Source organism: Bombina bombina, chromosome 4 (assembly GCF_027579735.1).
Source record: "Bombina bombina isolate aBomBom1 chromosome 4, aBomBom1.pri, whole genome shotgun sequence".
Classification (NCBI taxonomy): Eukaryota; Metazoa; Chordata; class Amphibia; order Anura; family Bombinatoridae; genus Bombina; species Bombina bombina.
In genome coordinates this window covers 616,575,031-616,596,123 of record NC_069502.1, presented here as the reverse complement: position 1 = coordinate 616,596,123, position 21,093 = coordinate 616,575,031, and the positions used below count along the sequence as shown (strand labels likewise).

The following is a 21,093-nucleotide window of genomic DNA, read 5'->3' as shown; positions in this document are numbered from 1 at the left end:
CACAATGATACAGGTCACTCTTATTGCAGAACTAAGTTGAAGGTACATGTTCAAGCTGATCTCTTTTTGGGACTTTGCAAATAGTGACCACAAATCACAGACAACTAGGTTGGGGTAAAATATCCATTCAATTCACCATTAAAAGTCCATGTATTTATAATAAAGCTTTTCTTCCAGAAAATGTTTTGTAATTGAGAGATACTAGTCTGGTGTTGGTTTCTTCAGACTCTGGAAAAAATGTAAAAGTGATGAAAATGCCCCAGCAATATCCTAGGTAATGGAAAAAGGAGAAATATGGACATTTCAATTTCTTCAGGAAGTCTTCCAAGTTGTTCATGTGGGACGACAATCACCACCATGCCTGACAGCAGTACATCTAACAGGGGTTCAAATCTAGTATACTATTTTGTCTGGAATTTGATTTTATGGGAGAGTAGGGTCTAAACATGTAAGTGTTCTAGAAAACAGTTTGTGGATCGTGACAATAGGAACTAATTGTTGGCTGGTGTTTTTCAAGGGTGGTCTTTGGGAACCAATGCCTTGCAGAAAAACAAAATTTATGCTTACCTGATAAATTTCTTTCTTTCTTGACACGGTAAGTCCACTGATCATCATCATCATTTACTGTTGGGAACTGTTGGCACCTGATGAAACGGTCACCTAAGACCGAGAAACGTTGTGTTGTGAAATAAAGTTATTTTTACAAGATGTTGTTCCCACAAACTTGTTTTCAATCAGTTTGTATTACATTTTGAGGATTTTGTACACAGTGTGTTATCAACACCTGCATCACTGTGTAATTCAGCCTACCGGGTTAGGCTACCTCTAATACAGTTTAAGAGCCTGCTAGAGCTAAGACCACTCCGGTACCCATCTTAATACCCCAAGGAGTGGATCAACACCTGCGAGAGTGGGAGTCAGCTGGACGACTCTAAAGGTTCCAGAAGGCGTTTGTGACACTTCTCAAGTGTCTGGGAGCTTGTAAGTACCAGCTATAATTGCGCATTTGGGGCTTGTTTATTCCACTGATCGTGCACTATGGTGGCGCCTTCTTTCTTATTTCACATTTCTACTGTTGGGAATATCACTCCTGGCCAGCAGGAGGAGGCAAAGAGCACCACAGCAAAGCTGTTAAGTATCATTCCCCTTACCACAAACCCCAGTCATTCGACCAAGAAAAAGGAGAGAAAGGAAATAACACAAGGTGCAGAGGTACCAGAGGTTTATATAACAAAAAATTGTCTGGTTTAAACACAGGCCTGATTCTGACCAAGGCCTGACGAAAAGATTGTACGTCTGGAACATCCGCCAGACGCTTATGCAACAAAATAGACAACGCAGAGATTTGTCCCTTCAGAGTACTGGAGAAAGGACAAAATCCTAGGAATCCTGACTCTACTCCAAGAGTAGCCTCTGGATTCACACCAATACAGATATTTACGCCATATTTTATGGTAAATTCTTCTTGTCACAGGTTTGCGAGCCTGGATCAAGGTCTCAATGACCGACTCGGAAAACCCAAGCTTAGCTAAAATTAAGCATTTAATCTCGAAGCAGTCAGCTTCAGAGAAATGAGGTTTGGATGAAGGAAGGGACCCTGAAGCAGAAGGTCCTTCCTCAGCGGTAGTATCCAAGGTGGAAGAGATGACATTTCCACTAGGTCTACATACCAGATCCTGCAAAGCCACGCCGGTGCTATGAGAATCACCGACGCTCTCTCCTGCTTGATCCGAGCAATGACTCGTAGAAGGAGAACGAACGGAGGAAACAGGTATGCTAGACTGAAATTCCACGGTACCGCCAGAGCACCTATCAGGACGGCCTGTTGATCCCTTGACCTTGAACCATACCTCGGGAGCTTGGCATTCTGCCGAGATGCAATGAGATCTAGCTCCGGCCGTCCCAATTTGAGGATCTGGAACTGGAAAACAACTCCGGATGGAGTTCCCACTCTCCTGGATGAAAAGTCTGTCTGCTCAGAAAATCCGCTTCCCAATTGTCCAATCCTGGGATGTGGATCGCAGATAGACAGCAGTTGTGGGCCTCCACCCACTGAATAATTCTGGCCACCTCTGTCATGGCCAAGGAACTCCGAGTTCCTCCCTGGTGGTTAATGTAAGCCACGATGTTATGTTGTCTGACTGGAACCTGATAAACCGGGCTAAAGCTAACTGAGGCCAGGCCAGGCCAGTAAAGCATTGAAGATCGCTCTCAGCTTTAAGATGTTTATGGGGAGAACTGACTCCTCCCGAGTCCATATACCCTGAGCCTTCAACGAGCTCCAGACTGCTCCCCAGTCCAGCAGGCTGGCATCCATGGTAACAATCACCCAGGTAGGTCTGCAGAAGGTTTCCTGGGAGAGGTGTTCCTGAGACAACCACCACGGAAGAGAATCTCTTGTCGCCTGATTCAGATCTATTCGAGGAGACAGATCTGCATAGTCCCTGTTCCATTGTATTAGCATGCATAACTGCAGAGCCCTGAGATGGAACCGAGTAAACGCACTTAGCCACTGATGCCCGAGGAGAGGACTGAAGGGCAAGGCAAGAGTTGAGAATCTTGGATTTTCTGACCTCTGTCAGAAATATCTTCATCGATAGGGAATCTATTATGGTCCCTAAGAACACTACCCTTGTAGCTGGAACCAAAGAACTTTTTCACAGATTCACCTTCCATGTCTGGGATTGAAGAAAATACAACAAGATCTCTGTATGAGAGTTTGGTTGATGAAAAGACGGCACGTGAACCAGAATGTCATCAAGATAGGGCGCCACTGCAATGCCTGAGACCCGATCACTGCCAGTAGAGCCCCCAGAACCTTTAAGAAAATTCTGGGAGCTGTTACAAGACCAAATGGAAGAGCCACAAACTGAAAGTGATTGTCCAAGAAGGCGAATCTCAGAAACTTGTGATGATCCTTGTGAATAGAAACATGAAGGTACGCATCCTTTAGGTCTATGGTTGTCATGAACTGACCCTCTTGGACCAAGGGAAGAATGGAACAAATAGTTTCCATCTTGAAGGACAGTACTCTGAGGAACTTGTTCAGGTCTAAAATTGGTCTGAAAGTTCTCTCTTTTTTGGGAACCACAAACAGATTGGAGTAGAATTCCAGGCTCTGTTCCTGCGTTGGAACTGGAACTATTACTACTAGGGCTGAAAGGTCCTGGACACAGTTTAAGAACGCCTCTCTTTTAATCTGGTTTACAGATAATCTTGAGAGGAGGAACCTGCCTCTGGGAGGAAAAGACTTGAATTCTAATTTGCACTCCTGGGATATGATGTCCACTGCCCAGGGATCTGGGACATCCCATATCCAGGCTTGAGCGAATTGAGAAAGTCTGCCCCTACTGGATCCACTCCCGGATCGGGGACCGACCCTTCATGCTGACTTGGAATCAGCTGCAGGCTTCTTAGACTGCTTCCTCATGTTCCAAGACTGACTAGACTTCCAGGAAGGCTTGGATTGTTCTTGCTTAGAGGAGGGAGGGGAGGGTTTACCTCTGAAGTTACGAAAGGAACGACAATTACTCTGACGACCTTTCTGCTTATTCCTCTTATCCTGAGGGAGAAAAGATCCCTTTCCTCCTGTAATATCTGAAATTATTTCAGTCAAGCCAGGCCCAAACATGGTCTTACCCTTTGTAGGGGATCGCCAAAGAGCTTGGACTTAGATGAAACATCCACAGACCAGGATTATTTTTGCTCCCAACTTGATGACTTGTAAAGAAGCATCCGTGATAAAGGAGTTGGCTAACTTAAGAGCCTTAATTCTGTCCTGGATCTCCTCAAGAGGAGTATGTGTCTGAATAGAATCAGGCAAAGCATCAAACCAGTAGGCTGCCACACTGGTGACAGTGGCAATACACACTGCAGGCTGCCATTGGAGACCCTGGTGAACATACATTTTCTTTAGCAATGCCTCCAACTTCTTATACATTGGATCCTTAAAAGAACAGCTATCCTCTATGGGAAAAGTGGTTCTCTTAGCCAAAGTGGAGATCGCCCCTTCCCCTTTAGGAACCGTCTGCCATGACTCCTTAATGGAGTCAGCTATTGGAAACATTTTCTTGAAAATTGGAGATGGAGAAAAAGAAATTCCAGGTCTCTCCCACTCCCATGCAATAATCTCCTTAACAAGGTCTGTTACAGGAAATACCTCCATCGCGGAGGGAACATCAAAGTACTTGTTCAGTTTACTAGACTTCTTAGGGTTAACTACAACAGTCGTATCGGAGTCGTCCAAGGTAGCTAAAACCTCCTTAACAGGCGGAGGTGTTCCAGCATAAATCTGAAGGATACAACTTCAGCATCAGAAGAAGGAATTACACTGAGTCTGAGATTTCAAACTTCTGAGAGGAAGTACCTTGAGTAGCCACAAATGGATCAGAAACCATACACACTGATTCTTTAAAGCAATGTCTTGCAAAGAAACTCCTGCCGGAGCATGAGAGGAAACGCAGGGCACTGCATGTGTAGACAAAAAAGATTGGGATGCTTGAGGAGAAAGCTGCGGCATATCTGGTACAGGAGGCCCCTGAACAGCATCCACCTTAGCTAATGATGGCCCAGGAACAAAAAGTCTATCTCTGTAACAAAGTTCTTTCAATACATGAAGGGCGTCAAAACAAAGGCTACAAGTAACATCCTGCAAGGCCTCTTGATCCATCTTAACTCACAAGAAGGACAATAAAAACAAAAAATTAAAACTGTATTTTACTCTTAATTATCAATATTAGAAAAACTTGATACTGCTCCTTTGAATAATCTTTTGAAAAACTGAAACTGAGCAACTATCCCGCTGCAACCCTCTACACCTCAGCTAGTATACTGAGGTGCTTACCTGTTCTGCTGACTATGGTCAATTTTTATATAGCAACAATCCGACTTTTACTCTGGAAATGTGGCAATAGTTGGCAGAGTGACTTTCACTACAACATAGCCTCCGCCATTACAAGCGCGTCACAACTCCGGAACTCACAGGAAGTGAGAAAGCACGCCTAAATCAACTGTCACCTCTGAATGGAACCGCCTCTATCAGGAGCGGTCCCGGTGGCCGAAAAAAACAGAGACATAATTAGAAAACGGCATGGTCGTGAAAACAGTATGCTCATATAACAGCACACTTTCCACATAGTCCTATACCGGATCTAAACCAGAGCTAAGGACACAGACTGAGCCACCCAAAAAATAAAAAATAATATAAATTCTCCTCAACATTCACAGTGCCTGCTTAGCTGCCCCTGTAATTAACCCTTAATAGGGACAATGATACTACGTCCCCATACAGCATTTAAGCTGCTGAAGTGACAGATTTTCCCTCATAATAAATAAAAATATTATTGGCACTTAGCTTAATGTTTATCTGTCCGGCAGCAGGACAGCTCACCTGGTTTGAGAGGGTGCCATCCCTCACATGGACCTGTGGAAAAAGAAAGAACCGAGTAAGCTTACTCAGGCTTTCTGAATAGGGCAGCAAAGCTGTTTGAGAAAGCGCAGTGCGGATTGTACCCCACAAGTTCCCAATTGCTTAAAAGCCATCACTGCTCTACTGAAGAGACTGACATGGTCTACGGCTAGACCCAAGGAAAGATCAGAGCAAGTCTACTCTGCTTTAAAATAATAAAATCTTGATTGAAGAAAATTCTTGTCAGACACTGAATTACTTCACCTCCTTGCACCACAGGCAAAGAGAATGACTGGGGTTTGTGGGAAGGGAAGTGATACTTAACAGCTTTGCTGTGGTGCTCTTTGCCTCCTCCTGCTGGCCAGTAGTGATATTCCCAACAGTAATTGATGATCCGTGGATTCACAGTGTCATTAGAAAGAAATATGCAGTAAACTCACCTTAGACCCAATATAATTAGTTATAATGGTGTGAATGCACAAATGTTTTTCATGGACTTCAACCTCATCTACTATGTATAGAAGTCTTGACTATCCCATTTCAGACACATTTAGATAAATAATCAATACCAATGTGTACTGGATAGTATTTCATTCTCTGTACATTCCCCATTTGCAGCAAATCTAGAAAAAAATATCATAATACTACAATATTGGCAGATCGTACCCTATGAAAATCAGCTACGGTCTATAAATCCAGTAAGGAAATCCAATGGATAATCATCTCAAGTGTATAACCCCCAACAATGCATAGCCATTGGCAAAAATCTTTGCAGCATTGAGCTTCCCATTGGGGTGGAGATCAAAACTTACTTTGTCTAAATAGCACACAGAAGGCTTGTGGTTGCCAATATTTGCAATTATCATGCTGTACATATACATACATAATACAGGTCAGGTTTATTACATGATATTTGTAATCATCTCCATCTATATTTAATAGAACAGTGACTATTGTTACAACACACGAACAAAGGCACCACAAGGGCTGTTTCCCTGTTATTATATAATTCTAAACTTAATGTTTATTAGTTTATGAAACTTATATTATGTAGGGAATGGTGCTAGATGCATAAAAAATAATATTCCAGAAAACTAAGAAGACTCTCACAAAGATGTGGATATCTCCTGTAAGTATGCACATGTAAGCACTCTTAGCCTAGACTATGAGGCGGTTTTTCCAGACCGGGTAGAAATAAAATATAACTTTTATTATGAATTGCTCTTAAAATAAGGGTAACACACAAATTAAAATCAACACTAGCACTATCATGTAATCAGACAGTATATATTCACTTGGTGGAGGACTATAATATCCGTGGCCTATAGTGAATGTATATGAGCCCCCAGAATAGTGCTATATTTACTGAGCTATACTTGGAAAAAACATAATTTATGTAAGAACTTACCTGATAAATTCATTTCTTTCATATTAGCAAGAGTCCATGAGCTAGTGACGTATGGGATATACATTCCTACCAGGAGGGGCAAAGTTTCCCAAACCTCAAAATGCCTATAAATACACCCCTCACCACACCCACAATTCAGTTTAACGAATAGCCAAGAAGTGGGGTGATAAAAAAGTGCGAAAGCATATAAAATAAGGAATTGGAATAATTGTGCTTTATACAAAATCATAACCACCACAAAAAAAGGGCGGGCCTCATGGACTCTTGCTAATATGAAAGAAATGAATTTATCAGGTAAGTTCTTACATAAATTATGTTTTCTTTCATGTAATTAGCAAGAGTCCATGAGCTAGTGACGTATGGGATAATGACTACCCAAGATGTGGATCTTTCCACACAAGAGTCACTAGAGAGGGAGGGATAAAATAAAGACAGCCAATTCCTGCTGAAAATAATCCACACCCAAAATAAAGTTTAACGAAAAACATAAGCAGAAGATTCAAACTGAAACCGCTGCCTGAAGTACTTTTCTACCAAAAACTGCTTCAGAAGAAGAAAATACATCAAAATGGTAGAATTTAGTAAAAGTATGCAAAGAGGACCAAGTTGCTGCTTTGCAGATCTGGTCAACCGAAGCTTCATTCCTAAACGCCCAGGAAGTAGATACTGACCTAGTAGAATGAGCTGTAATTCTCTGAGGCGGAATTTTACCCGACTCAACATAGGCAAGATGAATTAAAGATTTCAACCAAGATGCCAAAGAAATGGCAGAAGCTTTCTGGCCTTTCCTAGAACCGGAAAAGATAACAAATAGACTAGAAGTCTTACGGAAAGATTTCGTAGCTTCAACATAATATTTCAAAGCTCTAACAACATCCAAAGAATGCAACGATTTCTCCTTAGAATTCTTAGGATTAGGACATAATGAAGGAACCACAATTTCTCTACTAATGTTGTTGGAATTCACAACTTTAGGTAAAAATTCAAAAGAAGTTCGCAACACCGCCTTATCCTGATGAAAAATCAGAAAAGGAGACTCACAAGAAAGAGCAGATAATTCAGAAACTCTTCTAGCAGAAGAGATGGCCAAAAGGAACAAAACTTTCCAAGAAAGTAATTTAATGTCCAATGAATGCATAGGTTCAAACGGAGGAGCTTGAAGAGCTCCCAGAACCAAATTCAAACTCCAAGGAGGAGAAATTGACTTAATGACAGGTTTTATACGAACCAAAGCTTGTACAAAACAATGAATATCAGGAAGAATAGCAATCTTTCTGTGAAAAAGAACAGAAAGAGCAGAGATTTGTCCTTTCAAAGAACTTGCGGACAAACCCTTATCTAAACCATCCTGAAGAAACTGTAAAATTCTCGGTATTCTAAAAGAATGCCAAGAAAAATGATGAGAAAGACACCAAGAAATATAAGTCTTCCAGACTCTATAATATATCTCTCGAGATACAGATTTACGAGCCTGTAACATAGTATTAATCACGGAGTCAGAGAAACCTCTTTGACCAAGAATCAAGCGTTCAATCTCCATACCTTTAAATTTAAGGATTTCAGATCCTGATGGAAAAAAGGACCTTGTGATAGAAGGTCTGGTCTTAACGGAAGAGTCCACGGTTGGCAAGAGGCCATCCGGACAAGATCCGCATACCAAAACCTGTGAGGCCATGCTGGAGCTACCAGCAGAACAAACGAGCATTCCTTCAGAATCTTGGAGATCACTCTTGGAAGAAGAACTAGAGGCGGAAAGATATAGGCAGGATGATACTACCAAGGAAGTGATAATGCATCCACTGCCTCCGCCTGAGGATCCCGGGATCTGGACAGATACCTGGGAAGTTTCTTGTTTAGATGGGACGCCATCAGATCTATTTCTGGAAGTTCCCACATTTGAACAATCTGAAGAAATACCTCTGGGTGAAGAGACCATTCGCCCGGATGCAACATTTGGCGACTTAGATAATCCGCTTCCCAATTGTCTACACCTGGGATATGAACCGCAGAGATTAGACAGGAGCTGGATTCCGCCCAAACCAAAATTCGAGATACTTCTTTCATAGCCAGAGGACTGTGAGTCCCTCCTTGATGATTGATGTATGCCACAGTTGTGACATTGTCTGTCTGAAAACAAATGAACGATTCTCTCTTCAGAAGAGGCCAAAACTGAAGAGCTCTGAAAATTGCACGGAGTTCCAAGATATTGATAGGTAATCTCACCTCCTGAGATTCCCAAACTCCCTGTGCCGTCAGAGATCCCCACACAGCTCCCCAACCCGTGAGACTTGCATCTGTTGAAATAACAGTCCAGGTCGGAAGCACAAAAGAAGCCCCCTGAATTAAACGATGGTGATCTGTCCACCATGTTAGAGAGTGCCGAACAATCGGTTTTAAAGATATTGTTTGAGATATCTTCGTGTAATCCTTGCACCATTGCTTCAGCATACAGAGCTGAAGAGGTCGCATGTGAAAACGAGCAAAGGGGATCGCGTCCGATGCAGCAGTCATAAGACCTAGAATTTCCATGCATAAGGCTACCGAAGGGAATGATTGTGACTGAAGGTTTCGACAAGCTGCAATCAATTTTAGACGTCTCTTGTCTGTTAAAGACAGAGTCATGGACACTGAATCCATCTGGAAACCCAGAAAGGTTACCCTTGTCTGAGGAATCAAAGAACTTTTTGGTAAATTGATCCTCCAACCATGATCTTGAAGAAACAACACAAGTCGATTCGTATGAGATTCTGCTAAATGTAAAGACTGAGCAAGTACCAAGATATCGTCCAAATAAGGAAATACCACAATACCCTGTTCTCTGATTACAGACAGAAGGGCACCGAGAACCTTTGTAAAAATTCTTGGAGCTGTAGCTAGGCCAAACGGCAGAGCCACAAACTGGTAATGCTTGTCCAGAAAAGAGAATCTCAGGAACTGAAAATGATCTGGATGAATCGGAATATGCAGATATGCATCCTGTAAATCTATTGTGGACATATAATTCCCTTGCAGAACAAAAGGCAAGATAGTCCTTATAGTTACCATTTTGAACGTTGGTATCCTTACATAACGATTCAATATTTTTAGATCCAGAACTGGTCTGAAGGAATTCTCCTTCTTTGGTACAATGAAGAGATTTGAATAAAACCCCATCCCCTGTTCCTGAACTGGAACTGGCATAATTACTCCAGTCAACTCTAGATCTGAAACACATTTCAGAAATGCTTGAGCTTTAACTGGATTACTGGGACACGGGAAAGAAAAAATCTCTTTGCAGGAGGTCTTATCTTGAAACCAATTCTGTACCCTTCTGAAACAATGTTCTGAATCCAAAGATTGTGAACAGAATTGATCCAAATTTCCTTGAAAAAACGTAACCTGCCCCCTACCAGCTGAGCTGGAATGAGGGCCGCACCTTCATGTGGACTTAGAAGCAGGCTTTGCCTTTCTAGCTGGCTTGGATTTATTCCAGACTGGAGATGGTTTCCAAACTGAAACTGCTCCTGAGGATGAAGGATCAGGCTTTTGTTCTTTGTTGAAACGAAAGGAACGAAAACGATTATTAGCTCTACTTTTACCTTTAGATTTTTTTATCCTGTGGTAAAAAAGTTCCTTTCCCACCAGTAACAGTTGAAATGATGGAATCCAACTGAGAACCAAATAATTTGTTACCCTGGAAAGAAATAGAAAGTAAAGTTGATTTAGAAGCCATATCAGCATTCCAAGTTTTAAGCCATAAAGCTCTTCTAGCTAAAATAGCTAGAGACATAAACCTGACATCAACTCTGATAATATAAAAAATGGCATCACAGATAAAATTATTAGCATGCTGAAGAAGAATAATAATGTCATGAGAATCACGATGTGATACTTGTTGCGCTAAAGTTTCCAGCCAAAAAGTTGAAGCTGCAGCAACATCAGCCAAAGATATAGCAGGTCTAAGAAGATTACCTGAACACAGATAAGCTTTTCTTAGAAAGGACTCAATTTTCCTATCTAGAGGATCCTTAAACGAAGTACCATCTGACGTAGGAATAGTAGTACGTTTAGCAAGGGTAGAAATAGCCCCATCAACTTTAGGGATTTTGTCCCAAAATTCTAATCTGTCAGACGGCACAGGATATAAATGCTTAAAACGTTTAGAAGGAGTAAATGAATTACCCAATTTATCCCATTCTTTGGAAATTACTGCAGAAATAGCATTAGGAACAGGAAAAACTTCTGGAATAACCACAGGAGCTTTAAATACCTTATCTAAACGTTTAGAATTAGTATCAAGAGGACTAGAATCCTCTATTTCTAAAGCAATTAGAACTTCTTTAAGTAAAGAACGAATAAATTCCATTTTAAATAAATATGAAGATTTATCAGCATCAACCTCAGAGACAGAATCCTCTGAACCAGAGGAGTCATCAGAATCAGAATGATGATGTTCATTTAAAAATTCATCTGTAGGGAGAGAAGTTTTAAAAGATTTTTTACGTTTACTAGAAGGAGAAATAACAGACATAGCCTTCTTAATGGATTCAGAAACAAAATCTCTTATATTATCAGGAACATTCTGCACCTTAGATGTTGAGGGAACTGCAACAGGCAATGGTACTTTACTAAAGGAAATATTATCTGCTTTAACAAGTTTGTCATGACAATCAATACAAACAACAGCTGGAGAAATAGCTACCAAAAGTTTACAGCAGATACACTTAGCTTTGGTAGATTCAGCACTTGACAGCGATTTTCCTGTAGTATCTTCTGGCTCAGATGCAACGTGAGACATCTTGCAATATGTAAGAGAAAAAACAACATATAAAGCAAAATTGATCAAATTCCTTAAATGACAGTTTCAGGAATGGGAAAGAATGCCAAAGAACAAGCTTCTAGCAACCAGAAGCAATAAAAAATGAGACTTAAATAATGTGGAGACAAAAGCGACGCCCATATTTTTTCGCGCCAAATAAGACGCCCACATTATTTGGCGCCTAAATGCTTTTTGGCGCCAAAAATGACGCCACATCCGGAACGCCGACATTTTTGGCGCGAAATAACGTCAAAAAATGACGCAACTTCCGGCGACACGTATGACGCCGGAAACGGAAATAGAATTTTTGCGCCAAAAAAGTCCGCGCCAAGAATGACGCAATAAAAAGAAGCATTTTCAGCCCCCGCGAGCCTAACAGCCCACAGGGAAAAAGTCAAATTTTAAGGTAAGAAAAAATGGTCAAATCAAAATGCATTATCCCAAATATGAAACTGACTGTCTGAAAATAAGGAAAGTTGAACATTCTGAGTCAAGGCAAATAAATGTTTGAATACATATATTTAGAACTTTATAAACAAAGTGCCCAACCATAGCTTGGAGTGTCACAGAAAATAAGACTTACTTACCCCAGGACACTCATCTACATATAGCAGATAGCCAAACCAGTACTGAAACGAGAATCAGCAGAGGTAATGGTATATATAAGAGTATATCGTCGATCTGAAAAGGGAGGTAAGAGATGAATCTCTACGACCGATAACAGAGAACCTATGAAATAGACCCCTTAGAAGGAGATCACTGCATTCAAATAGGCAATACTCTCCTCACATCCCTCTGACATTCACTGCACGCTGAGAGGAAAACCGGGCTCCAACTTGCTGCGGAGCGCATATCAACGTAGAATCTAGCACAAACTTACTTCACCACCTCCATCGGAGGCAAAGTTTGTAAAACTGAATTGTGGGCGTGGTGAGGGGTGTATTTATAGGCATTTTGAGGTTTGGGAAACTTTGCCCCTCCTGGTAGGAATGTATATCCCATACGTCACTAGCTCATGGACTCTTGCTAATTACATGAAAGAAATGGGTCCCAAAATGCTGTGTATGTTTAATCAATCTATATCATACACACTCTATAAGAATATTTGGATACCCTGATAGTCCTAGTATATGTAATGTAAGCCAGGAATGGTTCCTCTTTATCCCTACATGCTTTTAACAACTAGTAGCTGCTATTCAATCTTGTTTGGACAACCAGTGCTGTCTTGTTGAATAATACGTTAGTATTTGTTAAAGAGCTATATTTGTATAGTATTCTAGAGTTGCCTCTGTGTGACTATATAGTGTCACGGTTTATGGTGTGAATGAACGTTATAATTAAAGGTGATTTGGTTCAAACGCAACTCTGGTATTATATAAAGTCTTGAACGGTTGTCAGTGTAATTTTGTTTTTACAGTATAATCTCTGTGTCCCTCCATTTCATGTATACATGAGGGCTGCCAAAGAACCAACGTACGCTACAAATACTATTGTATTAGTGATACATGTAACTTAAAATTACAATATTTTTATTTTGGAGACGACACCTTCTCTATGCTTCCCAAATAAGTCACAATTTCGATTTGGCTATGTGTGCGCTACAGACATACAACCTAAATGCCAGTATCTTTGTTTAAAGACAACATAATCTCTGTGTTGCCAGTATCAATATAAATTGTATTTGGCTCTGTATGCGTTGCAGCCATATAACCTCCAGTTAGGCAGTGTCTTAATTGGAAGGAAACATTATCTCTGTGTTGCCACTTTGTATCAAAATTATGTTTGGCTCCGTTTCCGCTACTCACAGAGCCTGTAGTTAAGTCAAGTTCGGTTACTAGTATCACTGTTGATATATTTTAATTATAATTGCGTTTTGTAAGCGTTTAGTACAGCGAATATTCTCTTGTCTCTGGCACGGTCAAAGAGTGGATATATTGGTAAATACCTTTGTTATTATTACATTAACTCTGGCTAAGTCTGGCACAACCCAGACTGTTCCACAAATTAACTAAGTATAGCTATTGTAGTCTTGGTGTCTAGATTAACATATAGTGCTAGGCAGTTAAAAATAGAGCGCCCAAACGCTCATGTTGACTCCTGACTAGTTTCGCCCCTTCCGGGCTTTGTCAAAGGCCAGAACAGTGACTATAACTGACAGATGTTGTGCATCCATTGTATAACTGCAGCAGATCACAGAGAACTCAACAATTTGTGTTGTGTAATAACACTTCCAAACTGAGCTGCACGTGAAACCTGTTTTGTTCTTCTTTCAATACCATCACTAGTTTTACATATTATTAAATTATAAAAATTCTATTCAGACACACAATATCGCTGTAGTGCAAATAATGCATAGAACAGACCCCACAGCATTATGAGTTTTCTTGAACATTCCCATTTACTGACCCATCAAAAATGACTCGACTGATCCTTGCATCGATTTTTATAAGGAGGTTCCAGTAGAATAAAATCAAAAACTGTGCTTTTATTATTATTATTATTATTTTAAGAGTCACATAATTAGAAAAAAAACAATTTTAAAATATGCAAAACAAGAATGCAAGATATATGATCATTTGAAACATTAAATGCCAAGACACTAACAGGACCCAAACTCCTCAATCCACTTCTCATATTTTTCAATGTCTGAAGCAGAAACAGACTTTGAAACTTTCTTTAAAGCCATTTCAAAGTCTTTCATGGTAGTAGGCATGTGCATGTCATCCCTGGATAGATTTCGGATTTCTTCTGGAGTCAACCCTTCAATACGTCTCCTCATTGCCATCAAAGATGCATCCCTGTTTAAACAGACAAGTTAAAATGGTATGAAGAAGTTTAAATACTGTACAAAGCAAAAACAGCTTAACGGTGAAAAGTATATTAATTATTGATTTGATTTTTTAGCAGTGGGTAACATAACTGAAAACAGTGTATATACTATGTTGAAAATAGCAAGAAATCATATAAAGGCAGTTAGCACTATCATAATAGTATATGTCTGCATTTCTTAAGTGAGCATTTTATAAGTGAGGCAATTAGAATTAGGCAAAATAATTACACAAGCATTATACTCACCACAGTGCTGCTTATTAAGCTAAACAAACTGCCTATTGAGATCTGCTGAAGGAATATGTCAATTGAGTCCCTATATTATACCCTGCACATCTGACAGTTTACTGCTGCTATCCCACTCTGTAACTCTCTCTTGGTATGTCAATTGAGAATATGATTTTATGCTGTTAAATAAGTCCTGTAGTTTTGTGATATTTCCAGTGTCTTATTTCTAATGTCTTGTTATTTGCTATGTGATGCTCAAGCCTTGTCAATACTTATAATAAATTTATAGCTGATTAATGGCATTACTTCAACCTCCTCCAAATTCGATTGTCTGTTTAACTTATCTCAAACTGACCTGCCCTGAATCAAACTTCCAATTTGACATTTTTGACTGTCTGTGATCCTGTTATTAGCTAATTTAGGGAACCCAGCTGACTGCTCTGCCCTATAAATGTAACACTAGTTTACAGAATGCATTGCAAGGTGTTTGCATTGTAAGGGCAGTTAGCACTATCATAATAGTATATGTTCAAATTTTAAAAGTGAGGCAATTAGAATTAGGCAAAATAATTATACAAGAACAAGTGAACAAAGGACAAGACACAAGGCAAGTACTTTTGTAATACTGTTGTTCCATGGAGTCCCTTTTTGTAAATATGCTCCATATCTTCATGTTCCCTTTTGCTATCGCTTATCTATACAGCAAAGTATATTTTTAATTTACTCCTTCACCCTTATTACCTGCATTATTCTCTTTATCCCTCACCTCACTTTTGTTCTCATGAACTTCACACATTCATAAATACTTTCTCCTCCCTGCACCACATCCCAAAGACTCTCTCAATACTACAAATCTGTATCTCATCTTATGTCACTCTCCCAATACTAACTGCTGGTGATATTTCTCCCAGTCCTGGTCCCCCACAACTTCCTAACCTCGCCCGCCCACATATGCCTTTCTATAGAACTAGAAACCATAACCCTGGAAACAAGTTCCTTTTGTATCTGAAGCCAACACCCCCTTCGCTTGTGCACTCAAACTCTTGCTCTATTTGCAATAAGCTCACTTCTATTCATGACCTCTTCATCACCCATCCTCTCAACCTTCTGGCTCTCACACAAACCTGTCTCCCTACTTCAGACACAGTCAACCCTGCTGCTCTGTCACATGAGGTCTTTACAATCCCACTGCCCCTGGAGCAACAAAACCTCTCCAGTTCATTTCCTCTTATGGTCTGTTACAATGGACTGACTCTCACATTCACAAAGATGGACACTTCCTTGATCTGATTTACAGCTAGTCTCTGAGACTTCACAAATTCCCCTATTCCTCTTTCTGACCATGATCTCCTCACTTGCAACATTACAGCACTTCCTACTACTCTCCCTCCTTCTACCTTCACACTAAACTCCACAGAAGTATTAAGTCACTATATCAGCAACATCTGTCAAACTCGCTCAAACCTCTGCTCCCTTCCATCTCCTCCTTTTTTTTCCATGCTCAATCTGTCACTACAACTCCACTCTTACATCAGCCTTTGACAAATTTTTACCTCCTACAATAGCTCAAAAATCAGGCACTCATCATCAGCTATGGTACTCCTCTTACACGCCACCTACACAGATGTTATTGCAATGCTGAGTGACATTAAAGAAGATCTTAGAGAGGTTAAGGGCGGGCAGAATAATAGGAGTTCAAGATGAACTTGAAGTGAAGAAAGTCAGCTGAACACTAAGCAGGATTACTTCTATACTCTTTCTTCAAATCCAAAACGTCTGTTCTCAACTTTAATACCCTTCTCTGCCCCCCCCCCCCCCTTATATCTTCCTCTCACCTCACTACCTGTCCCCTCAATCCCATCCACTCACAACTACTGCCCTCCCTCTAAAATCAACACACATTTTCAAGCTCTCCTTGGTATATTTCCCTAATCCCTTAAACATGCACCAGTCACACCTATCCTCAAAAAAAAACAACGTATCTTGATTTAACATCCCCATCCAACTACTGCCCTATTTCCCTTCTCTCCTTGCTAAAAACTTCTGGAAAGGCTTGTATATACACAAATTTATCACACTGCCTCACATTAAACTCCCTCCATGAAACATTGTAATGGTAATAATGGACTTAACCCCAAAACTCCAGAGACAGCAATCATTAAGGTTACTAATGACCTAATTACAGCAAAATCTAAAGGCCACTTTCTGTTAATCTTTCTCAATCTGTCTGCAGCCTTTGCTACAGTTGACCACATTCTTTTGTTCCAAACCCTCTAATCCTTAGGCATCTGCTACACAGCTCGCTCGTGGTTCTCCTGCTACCTGTCTAACGGCACTTTTAGTGTAGACTTCACCGGCACATCCCCTGCCCCTTTACCACTTTTTGTTGGGGTACCACAAGGCTCTGTCCTTGGTCCCCTTCTCTTCTCAATGAATATGTCATCCTCAGGTTCCTTAATAAAGTCCCCCAGGTTTCAATATCATTCGTATACTGATGATACCCAGATCTACACCTCTGCACCAGACCTATCCCCTTACTTGTTAACTTGTGTCACTGTCTTTCTAATATTTCATCCTGGATGTCCTCTCACTACCTTAAGCTAAAACTCTTCAAATCTGGGCTCCTTATTTTCCATCCTTCTTCCAAAATCTCTATTCTCCAACTAGTGATAACAACATTATTACCCCAACCCTACATGCTTGATGTCTTGGGGTCATCTTGACTCAGATCTTTCTTTTACTCCTCACATCCAGTCTTTTGCAAATTCCTGCCACTTCAACTATAAAAAAAAAAGTCTCCAAATCTGCCACTTCCTGACACAAGACACAATTTAGATTTTAATCTACTCTCTCAACACTTCCCGCCTTAACAATTAAAACCCCATCTTCTCTTATCTTACTAACTGCAGATCTCCTTTACAATCCATAATGAATGCCTCTACCATGCTGATCTTCTTTATATGTTGTTTCTCATCTGCTGCTACTCTCTGCTAATCCCTTTACTGGCTTCCTCTAACCTCCAGGAAACCCCACACCCAACAAAATCCTGACTCCCTAACATTCAAGATCCTCAATAAACACTGCTCACACTATATCTCAGACCTCATCTCTAGATACTCTCCCTCCTCTCCCCTTCGCTATGCTTATGACCTCCTCCTCTTCTCCTCTTGTTACCTCTTCTCATCCTGTCTCCATGACTTCTCCAGATTGGCCCTAATCTTGTGGAACTCTGCCTCACTCCACAAGACTCTCCTCTAGTTTTGAAAGTTTGAAGCACTCCTTAAAGACTCTGTTCAGGGATATATACACTAACATTTTCTTAACTCAGTTACTCTTCACCCCCTGAACTTCTTTAGCATGTAAACCTACGAGCCCAGCCTTCATGAGAGCTGATTTACAACAGTGCAACTATTGGCAGGGCTATCTACCCATTTGTCTCCCATAAATGCTACCTTGCATATTATACCTACGTAAAGCACTAACAGATTCTGCAGGGCTATAAACAAAAACCTAATAATATTAATTGCAAAAAAAACAAAACAACTATTTATGTTCATTCCTTACTGTTGGGAAATACAACACCTGGCCACCAGGAGGAGGCAAAGACACCCCAGCCAAAGGCTTAAATATCCCTCCCACTTCCCCTATCCCCCAGTCATTCTGCGGTGGGAACAAGGAAAAGTAGAAGAAACATCAGGGTATTAAAGGTAACAGAAGAAATAATATAAAAAAGGAGCTGCCCATAAAAAACAAACGGGCGGGGTCATGGACTTTCCCTGCCAGGAAGGAAAGGAATTTATCTGGTAAGCATAAATTATGTTTTCCTTCCATAAGGCAGGGAGAGTCCACGACTTCATTCCTTACTGTTGGGAAAACTATACCCAAGCTCCAGAGGACACTGAATGAATAACAGAAGGGAACAGAAAAAAAAAAGAGGGGGCCCCTATTCTGAGGGCACCACAGCCTGTAAAACTTTTATCCCAAAAGCTGCTTCAGCCGAAGCAAACACATCAAACTTGTAAAATTTAGAAATACGTGTGTAAGGAGGGCAAGGTAGCTGCCTTACAAATCTGATCCATTGAGGCTTCGTTCTTAAAAGCCCAAGAGGAAGCCACTGCTCTAGTGGAATGAGCAGTTATCCTCTCATGAGGCTGTCGACCCGCTGTCTCATAAGCTAAGCGGATGACACTCTTCAACCAGAAAGATAGAGAAGTCGAAGTAGCCTTCTGCCCCTTACGCTTCCCCATATAGATGACAAAGAGGAAGATTGTCTGAATTCCTTAGTAGCCTGAAGATAGAACTTCAAGGCACGAACCACATCTAGATTTGAAGCAAACGTTCTTTCGCTGAAGAAGGATTAGGACGCAAGGAAGGAACAACAATTGCTTGATTAATGTTACGATTCAACACCATTTTAGGGAGGAACACTAGTTTAGTGCTTAAAACCGCCTTATCAGCATGAAAAACCAGATAAGGGGGGTCGCATTGCAAAGCAGAAATCTCAGAAACTGTGCGCAGAGGCAATAGTCAACAAAAAAAGAACCTTCCAAGATAATGTAATGTAGAAAGTATGCATAGGCTCAAACGGAGCCTGCTGCAAAACACTAAGAACAAGATTGAGGCACCAAGGCGGAGCCCCAGATCTAAACACAGGTCTGATCCTAGTAAGAGCCTTAACATCCTGAAGCTCAGTCAATCTTTTGTGCAGTAAAACCGTCAGGGCCGATATCTGTCCCTTCAGGGAACTAGCAGATAAACCCTTCTCCATTCCATCCTGGAGGAAGGCTAAAATTCTGGCAACCTTAACGTTATCCAAAGAAATGAAGTAAGACAGTTTGTAGATAAAACATTCAAAATGAATTTGCATTCCAATGATAAAAATAGAACAGGGAACAACAGCTACAGGGAGAGCGTAACACCACCTGGCTTATGCCGTAAAACAAACAAGGTTTAGTAGCGCTACAGAAGCTACACAATACAGGACATATGACATCAAATAAAATAAAACAAATGATGCAAAACAAGTAAACAAGCCAGAGGAAACAAAAGCAGTAGCAGTATCATAATGCAGAATAATAGATTGTACATATAAATGCCAACAATAAAGATGGCACGGGACTAGAGGTAAATAATGTTAACACCTAAAAAATACCTATAATATACAAACTAGCAGTACATATCATCATTACAAATAAATAGTAAATATCGGTCACACATACCTAAACTAAAGAATGATAAACATATAAAAGTAAGATCCTGAATTTCTTATATAACTAATGTCAAATACATTATTGTCATAGTACAAAGAATTTATATAATATATGATAAAGAAAAAAAGTTAATACGAGCATATATACAACAGACTCTAGAGGAAAAGGAAAAAAAGAAGGACTGAGATAAAGAGATCAGGCTCCACATATTCAAGGGATACAATTATTCCCAATAATAATAAGGTCACACCTGGAATTTAGACCTTGGGGGATATGTGTGCCTAGCCTAAATATCAAGTACATCTCCCTTTTTTCCAAAATTTGTTCCAGATTGCCACGCCTTTTGGGGGGTCTCACTTTCTCAACAGCACGCCACCTGAAGGAATGCAACTTACTGTTATGCTTTTTGGCAAAATGTTGCACAAGTGGAGTTGATGATCTGCCCTGTGAAATAGTACACAGATGTTCCCGAATTCGGGAATTGACGTCTCTACTCGTGAGCCCAATGTACTGAACATTGCAGAGAGTGCATTCAATGAGAGATTACAAAGGTGGAAGTGCAGTTCAAGCATAATTTGCTATCAAAAGTTTCTCCTGTGACACATGATCTAAAGATGTTAGTTATAAATGCATAATCACAGGGTCTGCACCTATTGTGCTCACATATGAACATCCCCACGTGTGTAAGCCAAGAGCTGGAAGGATTGACAGAGGCCTTAAGCTGAGTAGGAGATAAAATATAGCCTAAAGTGCGGCATTTTCTGTATGAACATTTCACACCTTTCCTGACAACGTCTACCAAACAGTCATCGGCTGCCAAAAGTGCAAAATGCCTTTTGATTATAGCACATATCTGTGGATACCGGGTACTATACCCAGTAACAAAATGTAATCCTTCAAACTGAGTTTGTTTATTATGGAAAGAGCCCTCGGATATAAGGAGCTCCCTTTCTAGCCCTAGATTTTTGATTTTGATGAACGAAGGGACCCTGTATCAGCAGATCTCTTCAACAAGGTAACCTCCACTGAGGAGATGAAGACATCCCCACCAAATCCGCAAACGTCCTTCGTGGCCACTGCGGAACAATGAGAATCACTAATGCTCGCTCCTTCTTGATGTGAGCCGCCACACGAGGGAGAAGCGGTAGTGGAGGAAAAAAGATACAAGTCTGAACCTCTATGGTACTGATAGGGCATCTATCAGTTGCGCCTG

General features: G+C 40.5%; 1 protein-coding gene across 2 annotated transcripts in view; it reads right to left on the bottom strand.

Moving 5' to 3' along the window:
• Positions 1 to 14,078: 14,078 nt before the first annotated feature.
• KATNA1 (katanin catalytic subunit A1) overlaps positions 14,079 to 21,093 on the bottom strand; it is a 359,770-nt gene continuing 352,755 nt past the window's right edge. For both annotated transcript variants that reach the window (XM_053710632.1, XM_053710633.1), the window contains one exon: positions 14,079 to 14,411. In XM_053710632.1, coding sequence (XP_053566607.1) covers positions 14,213 to 14,411 — 199 coding nt within the window. In that variant the 3' untranslated portion in view covers positions 14,079 to 14,212. The remainder of the gene's footprint in view (positions 14,412 to 21,093) is intronic.